At 36.9% G+C, this 18,854-nt stretch overlaps 1 protein-coding gene across 5 annotated transcripts in view; it reads left to right on the top strand.

Moving 5' to 3' along the window:
- Positions 1–458: 458 nt before the first annotated feature.
- Positions 459–18,854, top strand: part of EPS15 (epidermal growth factor receptor pathway substrate 15) — a 102,093-nt gene continuing 83,697 nt past the window's right edge. For 2 of the 5 annotated variants that reach the window (XM_019742857.3, XM_019742856.3), the window contains exon 1: positions 468–632. In XM_019742857.3, coding sequence (XP_019598416.2) covers positions 600–632 — 33 coding nt within the window. In that variant the 5' untranslated portion in view covers positions 468–599. Of the gene's footprint in view, positions 633–17,912; positions 18,052–18,854 lie in introns of all 5 variants that reach the window. The other 3 variants (XM_088791133.1, XM_074334711.2, XM_074334710.2) reach the window with 3 other exon arrangements.

Here is an 18,854-nt window from a genome sequence, read left to right as displayed (position 1 = left end):
GTAGATGGTTAAATGAAAGGTTTTGGAGTCGGACCTGAATCCTATTCCAGCTATATAATCAGCTGTATGACCTTTGGTATGACACTAGTGTTTCAGTTTCCTCATTTATACGAGTACAACTTATGTCTCAATTCCTTCATTTATACAATTCAAAAATAAAGCATCTAGCACAGATTCTGGCATATATAAAATACTGTTACTATTTTCTATCATTATCTTACTTAGTCCTCACAAGCAGCCTGGACTTTGGGTATAATTTCCCCCATTTTTCAGAAGCAGAAACTTAGAGTAAGTAGGTGACCCGCCTAAAACTCACAGCCCGTCCGCCTTAATTTCGTATCCGCGCCGGGTTTTTCCAGGCCACTCCGGATTCAGGCTCCGGCCGGGCTGCTTAACATCCAGCGCCAGGATTTTGGCACCACCGCGGCCTGCGCGGGGCGGGCGGGGCAGGCGAGAGGAGGGAAGTTGTCGAAGTTAGGGGAGACGCCCGCCAGCCCGCCCGCCCGGGCCTCGCCTCCGGCCGCTCCCTCCGCCTCCTCCCCGCCCCGAGCCCCCGTCCGCCCGTCCTTCCTTCCCCTCCCGTGCATGATGGAAACACCATGGCTGCGGCGGCCCAGCTCTCCCTGACACAGGTAACACCACCCGCCCATCCGCCGCGCTCGATCGGTCGGTTTCCCCGGCCGGCCCCCTCCCCCACCGCCCTGTGGTTCACCGACCCGGGCAGTTTCTCTCGGCCCCGGGAGAGGTGGCCGATAGTGAGAGCGAGAGCGTGTGCGTGTGTGCCGGAGGGAGGGCGCCATCCCCAGCCCGGTGCTCCGCCGCGGCAGCCGCGACCCCACCCGGGGTGGGTCGGTGCCCCTGGCCCCACTCCACGCGGCGCCCCAGCTAAGTGCACCGTGCCCCCTCCCGGCCTTAGTCGGTGCTGGGTCCCTCTCCCTCCACTCAGCTTTCCCCCACCCAGGAAGTTTCCTCCTTCCAGGCCAGAGCGTCCCAGGTGAGCTCCTGTTGAGCTCGCGCGGATCGCCCAGGGCAGCCCTCGGCCCGCACGAGGCTCACCCTCTGGGTTAGGCAGCGCGCTCTCCCCAGTGAGAGTCACCTTCCCAAGTCAGACGCTCAAGGCATCTGTGCTCGCTAAACCGGCCTTTCCCCACTGGATTCCAACGAGAGCCCTCCCTTCCCCAACAGTTTTCTCCAGTCAGTCTCTGTTCCAAATGCTAGCCCCTTCCTGAGTTCTGCCTCTTCCCCTCTTGATCAGGTTTCCCTCTGGGTCAGACCTCCGGTTCGTCTTTTCCTCCTCATGTCTGTTGCCATTCCTATCTCCTGTCCAAGCGGGTAGCAGGGAAACATCCTTGAACAGGTGTGGTGGTTCCACCAGTCTTGGTGCTGGGAACGACCATAGAGAACACCTGTCCTGGGGGAATTTTCACCAATACCGGTTCTCAGGGTCTTTCCTTTTGCCTTTCTGCTTCCTTCAGAGCCCCAGTCCTTGTGCTTCCCAGAAAACCTCTCAACATCACGGACTCTGGCAGCCTCATTCTTCCCTCTCTGTAAAGAAAGTCAGTTGTAATCTTGCCATGATGTCCAGGATGGTGAGGTGACATGCACCTGTCAGTCCCTTCCCACTCCTTTGACCAACACTTATCCCAGTCTCACCTTATCAGCATGTTGTCTCCAGAGCTGGTGGCCAGGTAGGTTCCCCTTGGCACCCACCCCAACCTTCCTGCCTGCCTTTTAGTATCTCCCTGCCACCTTGTCGTCTCCTTGGCCTGGATTTTTCGTGCTACATAGGCGTTAACACTGGGATAGGGTATACATTTGGGCTGGAGAGTTTTCATTGCTGGGATCAAGAGGTTTTGGGGTGTTTTGCTTACCACTGTAAGATAGACTGAGTGAAGTTGTTCACCCCTGGAACCAGGAATCTCACATAAACGTACCTGGAGTAAAATAACCCCAGTTTGCAGGAATTACTACTCATAAGTGAATGTTTGTTTCCTAGTTTGTTTGGTGTTGCTTTTCCTATTTTGACAAGCAGATAATGGGGAAGAATCCTTGGAATGTGGTGATTTAGTCTTGGTGGTGAATCTCTTTGGAGGGGTCCTCCTAACCCTCAAATTTGAGGAATGACAACATTGACTTTTGGGTGTCCACTCTTTTATGAGTCTAGTTAGTGACTTGCACTAAACAAGATCCTGTTGGCAGGCTGGTGTTCTCTGGCTCTGTTGGTCAATTCAGGTAGGAGTTTTTCCCCTCTTGAAGATTTTGTTCCCTTGAAGACCTCTGTAGGTTTACTTCTTAGCTGTGTGCCTGCCTACTTTAGTCTCTCCCTGGGGAATACAGTGTTTTTAGTTTCTATTTACTAGCATTCATCTCTGAAGGTTTTCTTCAGGCTCGGTCAGTTTTATAGACATATAGACAGTTAAATAATTGAAATATGTCCTTATGGATACATATTTAAATATTAGCATGTACACAGAGTACATACTGAATCAGGAGTATTATACTTCATTGTCTCAAATGCTAGGACATACATTGGTGGTTCATTTATATTGACAATTCAAATAAGTCAATTTAGAATATTTTGATTTTAAGACATTAAAAGGAAGTAAGATATATTGTAAAGGCACGGGAAAAAGAACTTTCCCAAGTGTTAATATACCCTAATGTGCCTCCTTGTTATTTTAAAACTGCTGATTTGTGTTTTTTTAATTTAATTTTTTAAGTGCTGGAGGTACTAAACTGGGATAACAATGCAACCTAGTTTCACATTCAGTATAGATATGTTTATGTCAACCCCTGCCCCCAAGACACTCTCTCTCTCTCTCTCTCTCTCTCTCTCTCTGTCTCTCTCTCGCTGATATAGGCATACTCAAGTGAGAGAAATCCTCCAGGGCAGGGATATCTTTTAATTCATCTGTCCTCTCTCAGTGCCCGTCTGGAAGAAAGTGATTAATAACTGCTTTATGAATGACGGGAAATTCTAAAGGGCTCTATAACAGTTACAAAGATTAAACATGCTGAAGTTATTTTCTTCCTCTGGTCATGAGATAATAATGGCTTTGGAATAGGTTCATTTATTCAACAAATATTTGTTAAGTACCTATTGTGTTCTAGGCACTCATCTGGGATTGTCTAGTTTATAATTTTTTTTGCCTTTATCAGTTAAGCAAAACCGAAAGTTGGATGGAAAATGTGAAAAATGTTTTAATGTACTCCTTTCTCCCTCTTCCCCTTCCTGTCAACCAACCCTCCAACTTCTCAACCACCAAAATAAATTATCTAAATTATCATATTCTAGCTTATAGAGGAGAAAGAATACTAGAGTAATGAAATGTTAGTTCCAGTCCTAGCGCTGCCAAGAGCTACCTGTATGGCATTTAGTTAAGTCTCTAGGCCTCAGTTTTCTTAACTTTAATATTTATTCAACAAGTGTTTGTTGAGCATTCACTATGTGCTAGGAATTATTCTAGGTACTGAGGGTATACTAATGAACAAAATAGATAACAATTCTTGGAGCTTGGAGATAACAAAACATGGAGCTTACATTCTAGTAGGGGAGTTTGAGTTAGTTAATCTAAGGACCTTTCAAACTAACATTCTTTTTTATAGATCATATTCTCCGATTTGTAGTGATGTGGTGATTTTTCCAGGGTACTTTAGTTCTGTGTAGCCTTAGTATTTTCTAATTTCAGTTGTTTTCATGAGATGTTCTATTTTTTTCTTGTCAACAGAAGTAAAATTTGAGAAGGATCTTGTGATTTATGTTTATGGTGATAGATTACAAAAGCATATTAATAATTCCCATAAAATTTTTCCAATTGCCCATTTGTTCCTCATGTCTGTGTCCCTAATAATAACAAAAATACCATTAACTTCCCTTTGGGTGTTGCTGTATGCCAGGAATTTTACTTCACTTAATCTAACACTCTGTTTTACAAATCAGGGAAGTAATTTACATAAGCTAGTAAGTGGTAGATCTATTTAACCAAGGTCTGTAGGACTTCAAAAGCTGTCTATTTCACTGTACTGCTCTGTGAACTAGATGCTTGGCATATCCAATGCTCCCTTGCATTTTTATTTTCTTTTTCAGTATATGCCCTGTTGTCCTAATTAGGTGGTAAACTTCTTGAGGATGGAAGCCATGTCTTTTGCCTCTGAATCTCCAGTGTCTTTCATGGTATCTTGACAATAGAATTATGGGTGCATAAGTAGTGCTCTTCATGATGATAAAAGTATTATTTTATTGAAATGTGGCATGATATGAGTATTTTAAATAATCTTCCAGCAGTTCAGTTTTATGGTGAAGTTTTCTTGTTTTAATTGATAAAGGATTATTTTTTTTTTTTAATAATAGAAAGTTCTTAGAATGGGACTGGGTTAAAATAATCTTAGTACTATATATGGTCGAAAACAATAAATGCTATAAGAATATTATTCCTCTTAGTGCTTTTTTTTTTTAGTGCTTTTTTTTTTTTAATTGCAAGAGTGATATAACTGCATTATAGAAAAATTTGGAAATTGGAGGGAAAAAATCTCCCATAATTTCAGTTTCCCATTTATTTTCAATTTTATTTTTAAAAAACTATATAGTGTTTGTTAATAAATGTATCATCGTTGTGGTCTGGTTTAACAATTATGACAGTATATACAGGGCATAGTATGCAAATTACAACATGTTCGCAGAAGCGGAAAAGGAATCTTTATTCAGCATGGTACCATATTGAGTTCCTACTATGGGAAAGGCACAAAAATGATATTTTTCTTTTTTGCCTGCAATTACAGTCCAGTATACTCAGGAAATCCATGCTTTCTTGAGTGATATCTAAGCGTTCTCAAAAATGGCTTGGAATGTTCAGCATTTGGGAGGAGATGTCATAGTTAAAATTAATTAGGAACAGTTGGGTTTGTCCAATAGTGAGTCTCCCAAGAATAACCTAGGACTGTATTCCTTTGTTTTTACTCTGTTTACATACAGAATGATGATAACAGACTAACATGTAGTAGAAAAAGACCAAGCATCTTTATTTAGCAACAAATCATAGTTCTAATCTCTCTCACTAATAGTCCGATATGAGGCTCAATCCAAGGTCTTTTACTTGCTCTTTAAGGAATTATAAACACACTTTGTGTACTTCTTTGTTTTGTGAGTTTTGGACTTAGTAGAATTGGAACTCTGGAAACCAAAAGCAGGAAAATGGCTTAAGAGAGGGCAAGGCGGGGTGGTGGGGGGTGGAGCTGGGGGCAGAATGAGAGAGGGAGGGAGGGAGGGAGCAAGGGAAGGAGGGAAGAAGAGAGAGAGAGAGAGAGAGAGAAAGAAAATATGAATGAATCTGGTTACTTGGAAAATTAGTAGAAATAAATGAAAAATTTAATTAATTCAGGCAGCCTTCATTAGGCAAACCTATGCACTGGAATTTCATTTTAAAGTTGTTGAACTCTCATCAAGAAGATAAAATATTGTGCCTTCATTAAAAATTATGTTTATTAGAAGTTTGTAATAATCTGAGAAATGTTGTAATTTGAATGCTGTATTACAGTAAAGTGGACACATTTTATATAGACAAACGATCTAATGCAGTTAACCATGCATAGAAAAAAGACTGAAAGAAAAAAAAAACACCCCAAGATTTTTTAATAGTGTTATTAAAGTATTTTCTCTTTTAAATTGAACTCAATAACTATAGGTAAAAATCTGCGTTCTAAGATTGCATCTACACCCACATTTCATCTTAAACATTCCCATCTTTGGGATTATGGAAATTGGTCAGAGGAATGATAATAATAATAATTATATAATAATTGGTTTGGAGAATTCATTCAGAGGACTAATTTATAATTTTGTGTGCTGCTTTATAACTTACAAAGCATTTTATGCTTTTTCATTTGATCTCAATAAATGGACTAGGCTGTTATCATTTCAAATTGGAGAATACTGAAGCTTAGAATTTGCGACTTGTTTAAATTTTCAGTCAGTAAATAAAACAATACCAGTGAAAGTCTCTTTTTTGCTCTGGGTCCTCAATCTCCTTCCTAGAGGCAGTCAATTCTTGCCGGTTTCTTGTATGTGTTTCCAGCAATGAATAGTCTGTGATGTGTGTGTATAGTATATATGTCCTATATGTATATATATTTATATGTACACACACATATATATACTGTATATATTTTTTAAAAATCTTTTGAGTAAGCTGCATATTGTTTCGTGGCTCATTATTCCTACTTACTCTTTTTGATTGATCTAGATTGTTCTCTACCAGCACATTTAGATCTCCCTCATTATTTTCAAAACTTAAAGATTTCCCTTATATGAATATGCTATAATTTATTTAACTAGCCATCTAACGATGGACATTTATGTTGTTTCCAATCTTCTGTAATTACCAACATTGCTACAATGAATATTCTTTTTAACTTCTTTGTGCACGTGTGGATGTGCATTAGTTTTTTGTGGGTACAACTTTTGGGCCAAAGGATATTTTTAACTTGGATAGATATTGCTAATTTGCGTTCAGAAAGGTTGTACCAGCAATAGTGTTTGAGTGTGCCTTTTTTCCCACAGCTTCATCAACATAGTGTCTTATCAAACTTTTGATCATTGTCAACCTGATGTATAACAATTATATTTGTTAAAAGTTGTACTGTGCTTTCCTAGCACATAAATGTGAACTTTTAAAAAATATTTTGTACAAAAGTAAGATAGAAGTGAGGTATAAGAAACTTATCTTTGTGATTTAAATAATGATTTCATGAATTGGAGGTGTAATTAAAAAATAAAGGTTGGAGCTCTTTTAAAAACTTGTTTTTATGTGGTTCAGATATACAGACAAAAGTAAGCCTCACTTCCTCCTCCTTTAGATTGGGGATTTTGTGATGGGAATTTAACAGTACCAAGAGTTTCCCATCTCAAATAATCAAGCTGCTTATTTCCTGTTATATTTTCAATAAAAATAAAAATTTGGCCAAGAACATGCTTTTTTGGGGGGAAAACTTTTGTATTGCAATATATACATATATATACTTTTAGATCATGGTTTCTCAACCTTGGCACCATTGACGTTTTGGGCCAGATAATTCCTTGGTGTGGGGTCCTGTCCTGTGCATTGTGGGATGTTTTGCAGCATCCTTGTCCACAAGATCCTAGTAGCACTCTCCCCTGTTAAGACAATCAAAAATTATCTCCAGAAATTGGCAAATGTTTCCTGAGGTACAAAATTGCCTAGTTGAGAATCACTGGTTTAAATACATACTTTTTAAACTTAGTGATCTACTAAGGCATACAGGAGATGCAGAGAGGTATGTGCTTTCTTGGGATAGGGACAGGGGAATAGTTTATCTTCACATCTTTTATTCCCACACCTACCATGAGCCATGAATGGCTAATTATGCATAGATATTGAGCTTAGAAAACTTAATTGGTGAGACAACTGGAAATTGTGAACTTTATTTTACGTGTGATTTTTCTGCCTTTCTCAGTGTGGTTTTACTTTGGTTGTGGAATAATTTTGTCTAGTGGGCTAAATATTAATGCAGAAATCCTGGAAGGGAAACATTCTAATGCTACTGTTGACAAGGAAGAGGACTGATGTTTTTTAAGCTCCTGATAAGCAGTAGGTCCTTTTAGGTGATTTACATATAGTATTTCACTTAATCTTCACAGCCTTTCTACAAGAAGGAGTTAATCTTCTGTATTACTTACTCAGGGTTGTGTTCTAAGTGGTAGATTTGAGATTTGAACCCTGGCACATCTGCTCTCAAGCACATTTGCTATGGGGCTTCCTGTAAACAGTCATTTATTTCAGATAAATTTAGGGATGAAAATGAACATTCACATGATACTACATTCCTCTGTTGTTATGCAAAAGTAATAAATTATTCATATGATACCATGTATCAGAGAAAAATCCCCTAAGAAACAAGCTATTTTATTAAATAAAATCTAGAACCACTAGGTCTAAGGATTGCTGATGTTCCAGATATGAACACTGTTGAGAGGGTGGTGAGATAATGGGAAATCTTGGGCTTTGCAGTCAGAATCACTTAGGATTAATTCCCTTATTTTAAAAGAGCTCCAACCTTTATTTTTTAATTACACCTCCAATTCATGAAAGCATTATTTAAATCACAAAGATAAGTTTCTTATACCTCACTTCTACCTTACTTTTGTACAAAATATTTTTTCTTTTCTTTTTTTTTAAAGATTTTTTTATTGGGGAAGGGGAACAGGACTTTATTGGGGAACAATGTGTACTTCCAGGATTTTTTCCAAGTCCAGTTGTTGTCCTTCTCAGTCTTATTTGTGGAGGGTGCAGCTCAACTCCAGATCCAGTTACTGTTGTTAATTGCAGGGGGCACAGCCCACCATTCCTTGAGGGAGTCGAACCGGCAACCTTGTGGTTGAGAGCCCACTGGCCATCTGAGAATTGAACCGGCAGCCTTAGGCATTAGGAGCGCTCCAACCTCTTGAGCCACTGGGCCGGCCCCAAAATATTTTTTTCTTTTTTTGTTCATTTGTTTTTTTACCTCTATTTTTTTTTTTGTTCGTTTGGTTTTCTAACCTATAAAAAGGGGAATAAATCTGTAGGATTTGTTGTGAAGATTATGTAAAATAATGGGTATAAAAGTTTGAAATCAGTTTAAATGGTCGCAGCTATTGATAGTAAATACAACCACTAGCCAAATACTTATAATTGGTGGACTTTAGTTACTTACAGGGCTGTTAATTTCTATGAAATGTTGCACTTAGAATTTTCATAGATCACTGATACCAAGCATCATTGGTAACTTCATTCCATCTTTTATTTTATAGGTACAACACATGTATACTTATACATATACTTAAAAATATGAAACATATGCATTAAAGGTGCTTTCATTATTGCTGGTTGATCCTTTTTTTATTTCAGAAAACTTTTACTGAATGCCTCCTGTGTGCTACCACTGTGTCAGGCCTTGGATATACAGAGAGAATAAGACCCAGACTCATGCACTGAAGTAACTTTTAGTCTTTTAGGGAGCTTCACACGGACTCTAGAGTGAGAAGTACTGTGATAATGGATGATAGAAGTAAGGCACTGGACTGCTGTGATTATGATGGTAATTTAGTTTTTAATTTTTTCATCATTTTGTAGTATCAAATATTGATACTGCAGATGATATTTTAAATTGTACTTGAAAGGACAACATAAAACTATAGGAACATTTGATTCAAGTCAAATAGTACTTTGGTACATTGGAGAATGTAATATCCATTTTCTTATGATTTATTCTCTGCTTTTTCTTTGTAATAAAGCAAGACTTTTTAGCCTAGAGCATAAGACATTAGAAAGGGGTTTCAGAGGATGGGCTTTAAAGGATCTGTGATCTACTGTAAAATAGTATATAAAATATTTATAGTATCAAGATTTCTATCCCTGGGATACTGAAAGAAGTTTTATACAGTGGGAAGAACACTAGCTTTAGTACAAGACAAATTTGGATTTGAATTCTCCCTTGGCCACTTATACTCTCTCTGGGTGACCACGGCAAGTTACTTAAACTCTCTGAACTTCCTTTTCCTTATGTATGATGTTTATACATTGTTGGAATATAGGAGACATTCAGTAAATGGAAGTGCTGTTATGGGTATTGATACTTATATTTAAATATAAGTATTATTTAAATTTCTTTTTTTTATTTTCAAAATTCTTCACTCATTACAGAAAACTTGAACATGCAGAAAAATGCAAGAAAAAGCATGGATCACCATCCACCCCATTCTTTAAATTTTAGTTTGTTTACTTCTTGGTTGCTTTTTTCTTTACATTTTAAAAAATGCGTTTATAACAACTCTCTCTTTCACACACGTATAATTTTGTATTCTGTTTTGTTTAATGATATAGGTGTTTTCCCATGTGGGCTTCATAGTGTTTTTTACATGTCTTTAGAATATATTCATTGAAGCCCTTATGTATACAGATCATTTGTATATCAATTATAATTAATGCTGTTGCAAATAACCTTTGATGTACCATTCACTGAATCCTTTTTTGTAGAGTTACAGATTGTATTTACTACATAATTCAGTTATTGTTCTATAATATCTTTGAGTTTTGAAATTAAATTTGAGTGATTTTTGTTTAGTTTATATTTATAAGATCTTGAGTGACAAAGCAGACAGCAGTAAATTACTTAGATAGGAGCAATAATGTCTAAAATAGTGTTGTGAAGGAATTAAGTTTAGTACATTTAATTTGGGTGCAAAGGCCATTTATAGTTTGTAAAGTTCACTTAGCATAGGAAATTGGCGTTAAAAGTTGTGAGCTTGAAGAAGATTGGATGATTTCAGTTTGCTTACAGTTTTCATCTTTTGCTGGCTGGGATGCTTTCATTCTTAGTCTGTTCTTACATTCTGTTCTGTGTCTTTGTTTGTTTGTTTTCTGGCACACTTTCATGCAGGGCCTTGTAAGATTTGGGGGGTGGATTCTTGACCATCTGGCATTTTAGAATGGTTGGAAAACTTAACCCTATTAACTGTACTTGAAGCCAGTCTTGCTTGAAATGTCCTGGTTTGTCTCTGTGCTTGACAGAGTTTTTTCTTTTATACCCTCAGCTTTTTATGGATAATTTCTTCCTTATTTTAGTACAGGAATTTTACCAGTACCAGTGTTCATAGATTAAGGTGGACAAGACTTATTTTCTTATAATATCACCAAAAAAAACTTCACAAAATATTCTATTTTTAAAAAGAAGTGTATAATTTACTTCAAATATTTAAAAATTGAATATTTTTTAGGTACTAATTATAGTTTTCATCATGAGACTAGGTGGAGGGAAAAGCATATTCTACAAATTGTAAATTTACTGAGTTAATTTCTGGTACTAGTTTAAAAATACTCCATGTGTCAAAATTAATGATAATTTTTTGGACTATATCTCCATTTAGAAATATGAGCCATCAAGTAATTTTAAGAAGTACTAGAGGTGTACTGAGTTTAGAAAATGTTTAATAAAAATTGTTTAGATGTTAACAGACTTTCTTTGAGCTTCCTGCCTTATTGTTCCTTTAAAAAGTTTCTTAAAAAATTTAATTTTTTAGACAACTTTACTGACATATCCATATTCATGCAATTTACCCATTTAAAATGTACAATCCAGTGGTTTTTAGTCTATTCATGGATGTGTACAACCATCACCACGGTCAAGTTTAGAGCATTTTTATCACCTTAAAAAGAAACCCTTTTCCCATTTATGTATCTTTAATTTTGTTTAACAATATCTTGTAGCTTTTATACTTCTTTTGTTAAATATATTGTTTTCTTTGTTCTTGTTAAATTTATTGAAGTTTTTTTTTAAAATTTATTCTTAAGTTATTCAAATGGAATTGATTTCATTTCATATCGTTCATTGCCATTGTACAACAATACAATTAATTTTTGTATATTGACTTTGTATTTTGCTACTCTGCTGAACTCATTTATTAGTTCTAATAGTTTTTTAGTGAATTTCTTAGGATTTTCTACATATAAGATCATGTCATCTGTGAATAGAGATAGTTTTGCCTCCTTTCCAATCTGGATGTTGTTTGTTTTTTGTTCTTGTCTAATTTCCCTGGCTAGAACCTCCAGTACAATGTTGAATAGAAGTATCCAGGACTCTTGTTCCTGATCTTCGGGGGAAAGCATGCATCTACTCGTATATTTTCAGTGTCTTGAAGATGCCTTTTTTCAGACATTGACTGTTCAGGAAATCTAGTGTTTATTATTTGAAGGACGTTTAATTCTCATTTTGGTATGTACATCAGGGGTTCTTGAGAGTGGTCCTATACTATAGCATCACCTGAGAACTTCTTAGAAATGCAAATTCTTAGACCTCACTCCAGTCCTATTCTGAATCAGAAGTGGAAACTCGGGTGGGGGATTTACTTAGCCTTTTGCTTGGTAAGTGTAGTTAATATTTTTTAAAAAACTAATAATGCCACTAATGAGGAACATATAGGGTTTTAAGTAAATGAAGCACGTAATAATCACAAAGTCTGCCTATAGTGGGTATTTTCTTCCTTCTTTCCTTCCTCCCTTGCTTTCTCCCTTCCTTCCTTCATTCATTTTTTCATTTTTTTTTTTTTAACATATGTGGGAACAACCTAGAGTTGTCAGTTTTCTATGCTTTTGGGTAGTGGTTAAAAGAGTGAGTCCTGGCAGGCATTGTACTGCATGGCTTGGTGGAGTGTGTATGGCTGAAAGTATCGCACTGCTAGTATTTTGCTACAATGGGGATTAAAAAGCAACAGATCTTTTCACATGATAGTATAAGCAAGCTGACAGTTTTTTTTACCAAAGATTCTGTCATTTGGCTGAAAAAGGATGCTTTTTATTTTTTAGCTTTTGGATTATTTCCAGGAAAAGACAATGAAACACTTGCAAGAATGAAAATAAGTCAACGTAATACACCACATTAATAGGATGAAGGAAAAACACATGATCGTCTCTGTTGATGTAGAAAAGGCATTTGACAATTCAACACCCTTTTATGATAAAAATACTCAATAAACTAGCTGCTGATCCAAGATGACTGGTGTCCTTATCAAAGGAGAAATTTGGGCGTGCGTGTGCGCATGTGTGACAAACACACAGAATGCCATGTGAAGATGGGACTTACATGAACTACTAGAAGAAGGAGAGAGGCCTGGAACAGATCTTTCCCTAGAGTCTTTAGAGGGAGCATGGCCCTGCCAACACTTTGATTTTGGCCTTTTGGCCTCCAGACTGAAACAATAAATTTCTATTTTTCTAAGCCACCCAGTTTGTGGTACTTTTTAATGGCCCACCTAGGAAACTGATACAGTGATCATGAACTTAGAGTAATGCCAGTCTGTCCTATTGAGTGACTTTGTCAGCTGTAGTCTCAAAGAAAAGAAGATCATTGGGACAGACAATAGTTTAGTGGTCACCAGAGGGTAAGGGGGGTGGGGGGTGGGAGATGAGGGTAAGGGGGATCAAATATATGGTGATGGAAGGAGAACTGACTCTGGGTGGTGAACACACAACGGGATTTATAGATGATGTAATACAGAATTGTACACCTGAAATCTATGCAATTTTACTAACAATTGTCACCCCAATAAATTAAAAAAAAAAAAAGAAAGTAGATCGTTGGGTTCATCCAGATTTGGGAATTTGCTATTCTGATGTGACTAGAAGACAAGAGGAGCAAGGGAATTTAGGTTACAGGCCAGAGATTATTGAAGTGATGCATCATAGAATCTAAACTGAATGAGGAGGAAAGTAAAGCAAAGAGACTGATGGATCAGAGTCAGAATGAAAGGATCCACGGATAAGGAGTCTTATAGAGGTCAAAGAATGATAACTTGAAAGAAGAGGTTATGATTGGAGAACAAGATGTTTGAAATTGTGATTTAGGAGGTGGAACAGTTTTGTGTAAAGGTAGAAGGGCCAGTAAGGACGTTACCATGGGAATAAGAGGGTGGCTGGGCCGTAAAGTATGTTCACACTGGTGGTGCCTTGTGTAACTCTGTTTTGGAGAGCCCATTGGAGGAAAGGAGGTCAAGGAAGTGAGAATCCAGTTGTTGGATGGGTTGTCCAAGTCTATGGTGAAGTCATCCAGTTGGAGGTGTAGGTTGGAGAGAAAGACAATCAGCCAGATGCCAAAGCCTTAAATGAATGAGGTAGAGCAACCAGGAGGTTAAAAGAGAACAGTGACAAGAAAGAGGAGAGAGTCATTTTGTTGAAAGGTAAGAGCTTCAAAAGAGTAGAGCTTTATTTTGTGTTTTGTTTTTTAAAACAAGAAGTTGAGTAGTGTAATGTGGACAAGCTTCAGAGGTGAGCAAAGGGGATTGTAATCCCATTTCTAGAACCTGAGATAGAAAGATTGTTAAAACTGGCCAGCTATCATTTGAGAGGGCTACAAGGGAGGTAAAAGATTACGTTTCATTTAAGCAGGGAGTTGAATGTAACCTTCTGAGAAAAGACTGTGTCAGGCTTTCACTTCAGCAGAGGACCAGGTGTTATTTCATATAGGGAGATGGAAGGAACATTCTCAGAAGAGGTTGAGAAAAAAAGGACTTGCCCACTGTTTTATTTCTCTCTGTTAAACCAGTAAACTCCTTGAGAGTAGGGAACATTTATAATTCATTACGGTGCCTAGCTCAATCTTTGGCAAGTAATAGATTGTCAGTAAATGTTAAATAAATAAATTTATACTCAGCAATTTTTGAGAATTTAGTGCAAGAAGGAATTTCACTAACACTCATTCCACTATTCCTTGAGGGCTTCCATGTATAGGTTCCGTGCTGGGTATTGAGGATATATGATGGTGAACAAGACAGAGGTGGGTTTCTGCTTTCATGCAGCTCATGTCTTGGTGAGGGCGACCAAAAAAAAAAAAGCACACAGACAAAACAAGTTGTAATAAGGTCCCTGAAGGAAACAAGCAAGGCTGCGGTAGAAAATGAGAGCGAAGAGCACCTACTTTATGATCCAAAAAAGTTTCTGGGTAACATTTAAGTTGAGTCCTAAAGAAAATGAAGACACCAACTGTGCTTTTTTTTTAGGAAGAGAAAGTGACACGTGCAAAGGCTGAGTTGAGACAGAGTTTGCTCTTTTAGAAGAATTGAGATACCAGAGTGAGATTAGTTGCCCTAGGTGAGGCTGGAAAGGCAAGCAGAAGCTGGATCATGCAGGACTCAGAGCCATGGCAAGGAGATTGGATTTTATTTTTTGTCACATTAAATAGGGGAATGTTATATGTCCTCATTTATATGTTTAAGTGACTACTCCGCAGTCTGTGTGGAGAGAAAAATAAGAGAGGCAAGAATAAAAGCAGAGAGGATGGATAAGTGGTGGTTAAAGTCAAGACAAGAAACGGACTAAGAAATGGAAATTGGTGGATGAGTTCAACATGTTTTAGAATTAGTTGAAAGGACTTGCTGATGGATTGAAAGTTGAATGTGAGGGACAGGCTGACTCTTAGGTATTTGGCTTGTGCACTTAGGTTGTTGGTGGTGGGAGAGAAATAGATTTTTGGAGAGACAAAAAAGTCACAAGTTCTTCTAGATATCTGGGAAACATCTAAGTGGAGATGTAGAGTATATGGTTAATATTTAAGTTTGGAGTTCAGAGAAGAAGTCTGAACTACAGATATCAATCTGTTATTCATCAGCGTAAGTGTGGTACTTGAACCATGGGAATTGATGTGATCATTTGGGTTAGTGTAGAAAAAGGACATGCGAGATGAAGTTGTGAATGTCCTTTGTAATAGGTAAAGTGCTATACAAATGCAAGAGATCGTTATTTTGTTTCATTTGTTCCTTATGTGAATTTTTATAAATCCATAAATTGGTTATTCATGCTTAAAGATAATGCTTCTCAGCGATTTCCATTTATTTTGGGCTGGCTAGAATGGCATATGTAGGACTCACTGTTTTCTGAGGAGAGACCGTAGCTACTCTTTGTATTCATTCTTTGTCACTCTGCCAGCTAGATGTTTGATCGGTTTGAATTGGATTTCACAAAAGCTAGTCCGTTATTGGTTTGAGTTGCGGTATGGTCTGTTTACACCTATAGTTTTTCAGTAGTATACAGCTGTACCGTCTTTTTTAAATTTTATTTTTCAATTTCAGTTGACGGTCACTGTTTTATACTAGTTTCAGGTATATAGCATAGTGGTTAGACATTTATATAATTTACAAAATGATCTCCCTGATAAGTCTAGTATCTACCTGGCACCACCGTTGTTACAGTATTATTAACTATATTCCCTGTGGGTTTATATTCCCCATGACTATGTTGAAATCCTTTTGTCCACTTAAAAGTCCCTTTCATCTTTTATTTCTGATAATCTCCAAAGCAAATGTGTTCTTAGATCCAGATTTTGAAAGCTTTTTTTAGAGCACTATGCTTAGAGTATTCCTAGGTCTTTGCCTGCTAACTGTGTTATTAATTTATAATGGTTTGTTTTAGAACAAGCATGAAATATTAGCATATTTAGAGAAGGGAGCATTGCAACATTTATTAGAATGGAATCTGTTTTAAGGGCAGAAGCCTTATGTGATTTTTGTAACCCTAGCCACCTAAACCTGCTGTTCTGTCTCTAGAAGGCATTCAGTACATATTTATTACATTATTAAACGAGTTGTGAATAACAGAGCTGAGGGTTAATATTGTGCATTCTCTAAGGGAACTGCTCAGATGGCTGTTTGTGTTTCCTTGAACTCCTCCTCACCGGCTCTGAGGGTGAGGACTGCTCAGGTGACTTGCTTTTCTCCACCCTCTCTACCCAGCTTCAGGGTTGTTTTCCTTTCTAAAGTTTCTTTATTACTGACTTTCTCTTGACTCTTCAGACAGCTTCTGATAGCTCTTTTGTCACTTTGGATTGCCCACTATTTTACTCCTTTTTTTCCTTCTCATCTTCTGTTTACTATTAGTTTTCACCCTGTTTTCCCTTTTATTGTGAAATACTCAAGTCTTTTTCAGACATCACAAGCCTATCAGAAGGTTTTAGTCTCCTACCCTGCAAGCCATTCACATTGTGTAAATGTGTGTATAAATGCATAGGCTCTTTGGTTGTTTTCATTTGGTACTTTGACCTTAGGAATTGCTGTTCTACTACCAAAGGGTTAGTGATGATGGTTGTGGTGGAGGAATTGAAAGGATGTAGGGGTTAGTCCCCTTCTGGTTCCTAAGCTCTCTTGAAAATGGGGTATTAGAAGGCTGAATTCTAAATAGCTGAAATTTTGTGTGTTAAATGTGAAAAATACTTGTATGGCAAATTACCCAGAAAATTATATGCATTATAACACTTATTTTTTTAAGTTCACTAGTACTGCATTGTTACTCATTTTAAAAAATGTTTAGAGAGAGTAAAAGTAAAAAGATTTTGTGTAGTTTATTTGAAAGAGTGAAATCTATTTTGTTGTCGTCTTTTCACTACCTAGAATTCTGTATCTGTTTGCCTTTATACACAGTGTTCTTTCTGTCTGGGTTGCCTGCTGCCTTCTCTGTACTTCACAGTGGTCTTCAGCCTTTATGGGAAGTAGCAAAGAGTAGTACAAAGAGGTCCCATGTACCCTTTACCCAGGTGTCCCTAATTGTAACACCTGCTGTAACTGTAGTATAATAGCAAAACCAAGAAATTTACATTGACACAATTCACAGACCTTATTCAAATTATTGTGTTTTTGTATGTACCGTGTTTCCCTGAAAATAAGACCTAGCCAGACAATCGGAATCGGCTCTAATGTGTCTTTTGGAGCAAAAATTAATGTAAGACCTGGTATTATATTTATTATATTATGTTATATAATGTAATTTTATCATGTGTGGATTCATGTGTCATTATAACCAAAATTAGCATAAAGAACTGTTTCATCACAAAGATCCTTCATGCTACTCCTTTATAGTCATACCCACTCCCCTCTCCATTTTATTGATTTATTTATTGGTTATTCTTTGTATTATATGACCTTGTGATTAACTGAAAAAAGCATTATGTTTTAGAGGATGTCTCTCTATTTTTACCATTTTTCATGTTGTAGAACAATAATCCTAATTTATAAGCGTAGTACTATTTAGTTTCAGTTCATTTGTGCACTATAGAATCATAGACTCTTGAAGTCACATAACGCAGCATCTCCCACCCACACGCAACCCCCCCCAAAATGAAACCAAAAATTTCATATGAAGCAATGCAACATTTATTTGTTAACCTATAAATTTTCCTAATAACAAGGACCTCTTGTTTTTGCTACCTGGTATACTTTGGTGTTAGATTACCTATGTGTTAACTTTTGCTAGATTATGCTGCACCTAAGAAACAACCCACAATATCAGTAGTTTACAATAACAAAGGTTTATTTACAGCTCACATTATAGGTTCCCTAGTAATCTATTATGGTTCTACTCCGCAATTCTTTTTCATTTCAGGATCCAGGATGAAGGAGCACCCCCTATTTATGACATACTGTTCTCTTGGCAGAAAGAAAAGAGCAAGAGCTGGTGGAAACACAGTAGCTCTTAAAGCTTCTACTTGGAACTGGAACTTTCTCATATTTCATTGGCCAAAGTAAGTCACATGGCCAAGCCAACAAAAGGGTACCCACAGAGAGGAGGCACTACAAGTCACAAGGCAACAGGCAGGGATGTTAATACTCTTATAAGAGGAGAAGAAATGACTGAGGATTATAATACAATTTACCAGACTGTAGGATCGTAAACTATGCTATACTTTTGTAATAACTTTTCTCTTAGTAAAGTTCATTATACTTTACGTGATTTTTTTATTAATAAACATAGCCTCCTCCTTTTTACTTTGTGGCAACTGAATTATTATAATTTAATTATTAGAGTTTATAACTGAATGAATAACTAATTACTTTTAAATTTCTGTTAACATTAGAATTTTAAAAGGTCAGATTTTACAACTTTAGTGTAAAAGTTTTCCTTTAGAAATTTGTTTAGTTGCTAAAAATTAACATGCAATTTTGCATACTGATATCAAATTTTTGAATTTTTATATTTTCCCACAAATTGAAAATAGCTTTATTTTATTTTATTTATAAAAGTAGGGCATGCTTATTATAAAAACATTTTCAGAGAATACAGAGTAGCATAAAGAATGTAAAAATTATTATTATTCCATTAGCCAGAGATAATCACTGTTACCATTTTAGCTATACCTTTCAAATTTTTTCCCTCTGTGTATTCATTATGTATGTTGTGTATGTGTGATTTTTTTTTTTAATCTAAAATGATTCTATTTCAGTTAAAAAAGTCAGTTTTACTGAGATACACCCAAAACACTCTTTGGTCATCTTGCTTGACTAGTGAATTGGCAATTTGGATGGTTTTTTCCATTCTCACTTAGCT

Source organism: Rhinolophus sinicus, chromosome 14 (assembly GCF_057876585.1).
Source record: "Rhinolophus sinicus isolate RSI-liver-muscle chromosome 14, RSI-T2T, whole genome shotgun sequence".
NCBI classification, from domain to species: Eukaryota; Metazoa; Chordata; class Mammalia; order Chiroptera; family Rhinolophidae; genus Rhinolophus; species Rhinolophus sinicus.
This window is presented reverse-complemented; position numbering and strand designations above follow the sequence as displayed.